General features: G+C 39.0%; 1 protein-coding gene across 1 annotated transcript; it reads left to right on the top strand.

Moving 5' to 3' along the window:
- Positions 1-2,843: 2,843 nt before the first annotated feature.
- Positions 2,844-3,407, top strand: LOC138882630 (uncharacterized). Its single transcript, XM_070163234.1, has one exon. The coding sequence runs from the start codon at positions 2,844-2,846 to the stop codon at positions 3,405-3,407; it is 564 nt and encodes a 187-aa protein (XP_070019335.1).
- The last annotated feature ends 5,212 nt before the right edge of the window (positions 3,408-8,619 follow it).

Below are 8,619 nucleotides of genomic sequence, written 5' to 3'. Positions count from 1 at the left end.
GATGAAGACAAGAGGGGTTGCTCTGATGGTAAGTAACTTCCACTTCCAACCAAGAGGTTGTGAGTTCGAGTCTCCCCAAGAGCAAGGTGGGAAGTTCTTGGAGCAAGGATGCCGGGGGTCTATTTGGAAACAGCCTCTCTCCCCAGGGTAGGGGTAAGGTCTACGTACACACTACCCTTCTCAAACCCCACTAAGTGGGATTATAGTGTGTTGTTGTTGTTGTTGTATGATGAAGGCAAGGATGACTGAAATGAGAACAGTGGAAAGAAGCTTTACATGGACAAATTCTCATGTATTTAGCATAATTGATAGGGCAGTAATCAACTCTGAATGGATAACATCACTCCCCTCTATGTGTCAAATTTGGAGAAGAGCCGCAGAACTCCAGACCTTTCAGGTTCTTTAATCACCTGGAAGATCATAAAGAGTTCTTACAAATAGTTACAAATGTCTGGACAAGAAAGGAAATAGCACAAATGTCAGGAATATGGAGGAAATTGAAAGAAGTAAAAGGAGAGCTAAAGAAACTGAATATAACTGAGTTTGCAGCAGTTGATACAAAGGTGAAACATGCCAGGCAGCAATTAAAAGAGATACAAGAGAGAATAAGAAATAACTATCTGCAAACAAAATTGTTTGAAGAGGAGAAGGAAATGAAGAAACAACTGGAGAAATGGGTCAATATTGAAGAAAGTATCTTTAAACAAAAATCCAGAAATCAATGGTTGAAATTGGGAGACTCAAATTCTGCATTCTTCTTTGCCAACATGAAGAGTAGAGTTAGTCAAAACAAGATTAGAAGTCTAATGACTGCTACAGGAGAAATAGTTCAAACTATGGATGCAATTTAAAAGGAAATTGTAGATTTTTACAAAGGTCTACTTGGATCATCAACAACAGCCCTACCAGCCATTCATCCGAGAGTTATGAAGGAAGGGAAGATGCTAAATAGAGAGCAACAGTTGAAACTCATTGAACCTGTCAGAGAAGAGGAAGTGTACAATGCTTTGAAGAGTATTGATGATTTAAAAGCACCAGGATGTGAGGATTCAACTCATTGTTCTTCAAAAAAAAAAATATGGGATATCACTCGTCAGGAGATCACAAAGGCAGTCTTGCAATTCTTTACTACAGGGGAAATGTATCGACCTATCAACGTAACAACAGTCACTTTAATACCTAAGGTGCACCATCCCTCAACCATCAGAGAATTCAGGCCTATATCTTGCTGCACAGTTCTTTACAAAATTATCTCTAAGATTCTGACTAATAGATTGCAAGAGGCAATGGACCATTTAATTGATAATAGCCAATCAGGTTTTGTGCCAGGAATAGTAATTGCTGACAATATAATTCTAAGTCATGAGTTAGTAAAGGGATATGGAAGGAAAGGTATCTCACCTAGATGCATGATGAAGTTAGATTTGCAGAAAGCGTATGACTCAATTGAATGGGAGTTCCTTAAACAAGTGTTAATAAGTCTGAATATACCTGAGAAGTTTGTACAATGGGTGATGATGTGTGTAAGTACTGTGTCCTATTCAATCCTTATAAATGGGAAGCCTACTGAACCATTTCAAGTTAGGAAAGGCCTAAGATAAGGTGACCCAATGTCATCTTATTTGTTTGTGCTTGGTATGGAATATCTAACTAGGAAGCTGAAGCAGTTGAGGAATGATCCTAACTTCAATTTTCACCCCAGATGTGACAAACTGAACATCACTCAACTTGGCTTTGCAGATGATTTGTTACTGTTCTGTAGGGGAGATACTGTGTCTGTGCAAATGATGTATGAATGTTTCAAAGAATTCTCTAGAGCATCTGGGCTTAAAGCAAATGTTGCTAAGAGTTCCGTATACTTTGGAGGTGTTCCACATGAAGTTCAACTGGAGATCCTACAAGTTGTGGGCTTTTCCAAAGGGGAGTTACCTTTTAAGTATCTGGGTATACCACTTAGCACCAAGAGAATATCAATGTCTCAATTCCAACCATTGGTAGATAAAATCCTTGGTCGAATAACCTCCTGGACATCAAGATATCTATCATATGCTGGAAGGTTGCAACTAATCAAAACTGTACTATTCTCCATTCAAATATATTGGTCTCAGATATTTGTGCTGCCTAAAAAGTTGATAAAGAAGATAGAAGTTGTGTGCAGAATCTTTTTATGGACAGGGGGAGTGGAAACATCAAGAAAGGCTCTTCTAGCATGGGAGAGAGTGTGTATGCCAAAAACTGCTGGAGGATGCAATGTGCTGGAAATTTCAACATGGAATAAGGCTGCAATCTGCAAATTATTTTGGAATCTCTGCAAGAAGGACAAGCTTTGGGTGCAGTGGATACATATGTACTATGGAAAGAGACAAACAGTATGAGAAACTAATCCTAAGAATGCATCTTGGATAGTTCAAAAGATTATCAAGGCTAAGAAGTACTTTGAAGAAATAGGATACACTATGAATGAGACTAGCCAGTAAAGGGAAACTTGTGAATATTTCTACAGCACAATAGAGTGAGACTAGCCAGTTAGGTGTTAGACTAAGAATGTAATTGGTCGTCTATTGATGCAGAGCTTTACCTGCTAGTTTTACTATACCAGCCATCTATTTCGTATTTCGTATTCTGTATTTCATATCTCTTATATTGCTGTTATTTTATTATGTATTTTTATGGTACTAATATATCGGCTCCTGTTGTTTTTTTGAGCCGAGGGTCTCCTGGAAACAGCCTCTCTACCCTTCGGGGTAGGGGTAAGGTCTGCATACATATTACCCTCCCCAGACCTCACTTGTGGGATTATACTGGATCGTCGTTGTTGTTGTTGTTGTTGTTGTATGAATGAAATGTCTGGATGGAAGTCCCTATCGATTAAAAAACTATACAATACCATGAGAGGAGAATTCCAGAAAGTGACTTGGAGAATATTAACTTGCAATAATGTAGGAGCTCCAAAACGGATATTTGTGCTAAACTTGGCGATACAAAGACGACTGTTCACAAGAGACAGATTGAACAACCGGGGGATAACTAATGTTTTGAGCTGTCCTATGTGCAATGAAGAAAATGAGACAATGGATCATTTGTTCTTTAGCTGTGTGGTATCTAAAGAGGTCTGGGGAAAGGTTCTGAAATGGCAAAGCATTTCGAGAGCTGCCTTAGACTGGCAAAAGAAAATTGAATGGGCAGAAAGAAATGCAAAGGGTAGAAATGTAGATGCGCAATTGTATAGAGTAACGCTGGCTTGTGTGGTATATCATATATGGAGGGAAAGGAACATGCGAGTCTTTCAAGGGCAACAACAACCGAATGAAGTGCTAGTTAGGCATATTATTCAAGAGGTGACAAGTAGAGGGCTGATGAAGAATAGACCAGTAAAGAAGCTTGAAACATTAAATTTTTATCCATAGAAGTATAGAAGCTGAGTAGCTAGAGACGTTATGAGCCTAAGGTATGTCTAGGCTCAGTTTGCCTTGTTTTGTACATATTGACATTGGTAAATAAAATCTTTACTTACCAAAAAAAAAGTGTCATTTTATAACAACTTAAACTTTTAGATGAGATGCTCACACGGTTCAATACAATAACAACAACAATAATACATTCAACTCCTTATTCCTACCTTGGAATAACATAAGTGAAGTATGGGAAAGATAATGTGTACGCAGATATTATCTTTACCCTGATAAGGTAAAAAAAATTATTTCTGATAGGCCCTCAGCTTACTGTTCAATATATATATATATATTGAACAGTAAGCTGAGGGCCTATCAGAAATAATTTTTTTTACCTTAAATACAAGGATTAAAAGATAAAAGTCAAGAGTCTATAGGCACACCTATAGCTTCTAAAGTTTGAAAATTTTACCAGATTAATGCTACAAAGCTTCTTAAAATCCATTGGAATATTGTTAATATCGTCTCTTTGAGGTAAAAACGAAAAGAAGTAAAAGCCCCAGGTATTTAATGCTGAATAATAATTGAAAGTTGAAATTTTCAATTTAAGGGTAAATAATAAAAACTCAATATATACAGAATAATGTTAATATATGCAGAGTAAAGTTATTCAATAATTATATAATTTTTTTTTTGGTAAATATTTATTCTTTCTTCAAGTAATAGGTAAAATTCAAATATATATGAAAAATAAGGATAAAATACTAATAATAATTTGTCACAACCCAAACTCGACCGTCGTGATGGCGCCTATCGTGGAACTAGGTTAGCCTCAACTCAATAACCCAACACAGCAAAAATAACTTGAACAATAATAACGGAAGTGATTAATCATTAAAGAAACATTTTTGAAAGCATAATAAATCCCAAGTACGATATAATTTAGCCCAAAAATCGGGGTGTCACTGAGTACATGAGCGTATAGAACATAATACAGTCCACTAAAGTGTCTAGAGTAATAGAATAAAATACAGCCAGAGATAAGGAAAGAGAGTCAAGGCCTACGAACGTCGTGCAGCTACCTCGATAGTCTCCAAAGTCTGAAGTCTCGATCAGCAACCGCCACTGTGACCAAAAGTGCCTGAATTTGCACACGAGGTACAGTGAGTAACGTGAATACACCAACTCAGTAAGTAACGAGTCCAAACTATGGACTGAAAGGTAATGACAAACTCAACCGGTACAGATAAACATGGAAATGACTAAGTAGAAACGTAGGCATACTTCCAATTTAATAGACGGTTCAAAACAGTAAAATAGAGCAGATACGAATAGTGCAAAAAATATAACTATGCTACATCTATATGCCAATGCACATGGTGTATGTGATGCACCATGCCGAATGCCTCATGTGCTCACACTCTCAAATGCTCGTCCACTTAAATTAATTTGGTTGGATTTGATTTCTCACCTTGTTATCCTCAGTCCCAAAATAAAAAGTTGCACAGCACATAGAAAATATTGCTATTGTTACATGTCCTTTTAAATTAATTTGAACAATATCTTTTTGGAGAAAAGAGAAGGAAAAAAAAACAAAAATGAAAAAAAAAAACTACTTTATCTTTTTCAGAATACTCACATGACAGTACTGCTGGCTAGATATATACTTGGCTGTCACAAATGATTGATGTCACGATCCTAACCCCGAACCCGATCGTGATGGCGCCTCTCGTGAAGACAAGGCCAGCCAGTTTAACCCAATTCATCTTTTAAAGAAGTTAATCAACACAAAAATAGTCTAAACATGATTTAATAATACTGAATAGCGGAAATATCGATAACAATGCGGAAAATCTAACCCGACACAGCCCTAACTGGAGTGTCACAAGTCACGAGCATCTCTAAACCATCATACAAGTCTGTTAAAGTCATCAACTACTACAAATGTTTGAAGAAGAATATGAATGATAGAGGAGTAGAGACACGGGGCTGCGGATGTCAACAACTACCTCGTAATCTCCGAAAGGCCCGCCTGGAACTGGAGGAAATCAGCACTCCGGAGCGGAACCAGCTACGCCTGAATCTGCAAACAGGGTGCAGGGAGTAAAGTGAGTACTCCAACTCAGTGAGTAACAAATGTAAATAGCGGCTGAAAGTAAGAAAACACGTAAAAACCCAAGGCATTCTATAATGAAGCAGTAAAAATCACTTAAAATCAGTAAAACCAGTAAAAAACCCAAGTGAAATCCTCTTTCAACCAGTAAACAGGTAATTGACAGATAATTAAGATAAAGTAAACAAATAGAAGTTCGCCCATCGGGTACAATATCAACAAATCCGCCCCTCGGGCAACATCTCAGAACAGTACCAGTCCCTCGGGCTCAGTCTCAGAACAATACCAGCTCCTCAGGCTCAATCTCACATCACAATGGGTACCCGGGCTCACTAGGGGTATACAGACTTCGGGAGGGACCCCTTACGGCCCAAGCACAATATCAAGTCATCTCGTGGAATCAAATTTAGGCCCTCGGCCTCATATAAATCAAGTCACCTCGTGGCATATATGTATCTCAGGCCCTCGGCCTCAAATCAGTATCAGTGTATCCTCACAACTAGGCCCTCAGCCTTACTCAGTCCGAAAATTATCACAAGCCCCTCGGGCAATAGTAAAATAGTATTTCTCAGCCCAAAACATCATTTAGAATATCATTTAAGTCTCAAAACTGAGTAAAAGTGGCTGAGTAGTAAAATAGTGGAAAATAACATGACTGAGTTCAAGTAATAAGTCAAAACAGTAAGGAAATAGTAATACAAATTCCCGAAGGGTTCAAATAGTTGGCACGAAGCCCAAATATGACAATCAACCCAAATCATGATGATAGCAAATAAGTTTCAGTCAAATACACGGTAAAATCATCAACTAGGACGGACTAAGTCATAATCCACAATAGTGCACGACCCCACGCCCGCCATGTAGCATGTGTCTCACCTCAATATAGCACTACGATGTGCAATCCGGAGTTTTAAACTCTCATAACATCATTTACAATCATTACTCACCTCAAACCGGCTAAATCTCTAGCTCGCAACGCCTTTGCCCCTCGAATCGACCTCCACGCACGTCGAATCTATCCAAAATCAGAATAAGTACGTCAATATATGCTAAGGGAACAAAGCCCAAGCGAAAACAATCAATGAAAGGCACAAATCCCGAAATTAGCAAAACCCGAGCCCCGGGCCCACTTCTCAAAACTCAAAAAATTTCACATCAATAGATTCCTCATCTCCCCACGAGTCTATGCATATCAAGAATGCCAAAATCATAGTTCAAATGACCCATCAAATCCTCAATTTAAGGACTCTTAAAATCAAGCCCTAATCCTCCATTTCTAGCCCTTTAATTCCTTTAATTTCAGACCTAATCCATGAAATACTACCATATAAATGTGTTTTAGGTCCAAAATCCTTACCTTCACGAAGTTCCCTTGAAATCTCCCTTCCAAATCGTCCAAAAGCTCTCAAGCCGAAGTCAAAAATGGTGAAAACCTTCAAAAATCACGAAGGCAAGCTTATATACATTCCGCCCAGACATTGTCGCATCTACGACTTACCAACCGCTTCTGCGATACCGCATTTGTGGTCAAACCTCCGCTTTTGCGGAAATTCATTAATCCAGTCTAAACCGCATCTGCGGTCCAGTCGCCGCATCTGCGGTTCTAGACATCCCTCATCCTTTCCGCTTTTGCGACACACTCAACGCACCTGCGATACCGCACCTGCGGTCCCCAAACCGCAGGTGCGAAAACACCAGAAGCAGCAAACTTCAGCAGCTGCAATAACCTTCCAACTTCTCCGTTAACCACCCGAAATCATCCCGAGACCCCCTGGACCTCAACCAAAAGCACACATATAACCCAATGCCTTATTCAAACTTTGTTCCAATTATCAAAACACCTCAAAAAATATCAAATCTACAAAATCACATCGAATTCAAGCCTAAGTTTCTAAAATCTTCCAAAATATGCTTTTGATCAAAAACCCAACCAAACCACGTCCGAATGACCTGAAATTTTGCACACACATCCCAAATGACACAACGAAGCTACTGCAACTCTCGGAATTCCATTCCGACCCTTATATCAAAATCTCACCTATCAACCGGAAATCGCCAAAATATCAACTTCGTCAATTCAAGCCTAATTCTACTCCGAACCTCCAACACCCATTCCGATCACGCTCCTAAGTCATAAATCACCTCCCGAAGCTAACAGAACCATCAGAACTCACATCCGAGCCTTCTAACACATAAGTCATCATCCGATTGACGTTTTTTCTAACTTAAGCCTTCTTAAAAGAGACTAAGTGTCTCAAACTTCACCAAACTCGATCCGACCAACCCGATACTACAAAACACGGATAACGAAGCATAAAGAAGCAGAAATGGGGAAAACAGAGCGGTAACTCATAGGACGACCGGCCGGGTCGTCACAATTGAATAATTTGGAATCTTGTTCTAAGTATTTCTATAATTCATTTCTTATTATCTTTATCCAATAAGATTGTCATGACCCAAATACCTAACCTACTGTGATGGCGCCTAATATGGAACTATGCAAGCCAACACTTTCAATTTACTTTCAACATATGATAGAAATGAGTTAAGATAATTAAATTAACTGGATGTTTACATAACAATGGTGTAAAATCCAAAACATAAGTGCGGAATAATAGCCCGACATCGGAGTATCACTAAGTTATGAGCATCTAACAACCAACCTAGAAACAAAGTCTACAACAGTCTGTGCCAAATGCCAATACAAGAGAGAAAAGATAATAAGAAAGGAGAGACAATAAATGTGGAATCCAACAACTATCTCGTAGTCTCCGATAGTCATCCACGCACGAGGGGTTCCTACAGCCCAAGCACTATATCGCTGCAGCGTACAACCCGATCTAACATATAAATAGCCATAAGGCTCATTACGGCGTGCAACCCGATCCAATATAGATAAACAACCCTAAGGCTCGTTGCGGTGTGCAACCCGATCCATATGATAAACAACCCTAAGGCTCGTTGCGGCGTGCACGATCTACATACACTCACATAGCTCATGCTCGGCACTAAGGCCTTATCTTAGTGACCAACCTCTCCAGTCCCTCGAGCTCTCAGAAATCATATAAATCAGCCCCAACAGAGATAATCACATATATCAGCAAGAAACAAAAG

Source organism: Nicotiana sylvestris, chromosome 12 (assembly GCF_000393655.2).
Source record: "Nicotiana sylvestris chromosome 12, ASM39365v2, whole genome shotgun sequence".
Lineage (NCBI taxonomy): Eukaryota > Viridiplantae > Streptophyta > Magnoliopsida > Solanales > Solanaceae > Nicotiana > Nicotiana sylvestris.
Note: the sequence above shows the minus strand (reverse complement) of the source record. Positions and strands in the feature narration are given on the sequence as shown.

Bases quoted from the DNA above. Each gene is read 5' to 3' on its own strand.
- LOC138882630 (XM_070163234.1), top strand. From the start codon at position 2,844: ATGTCTGGATGGAAGTCCCTATCGATTAAAAAACTATACAATACCATG.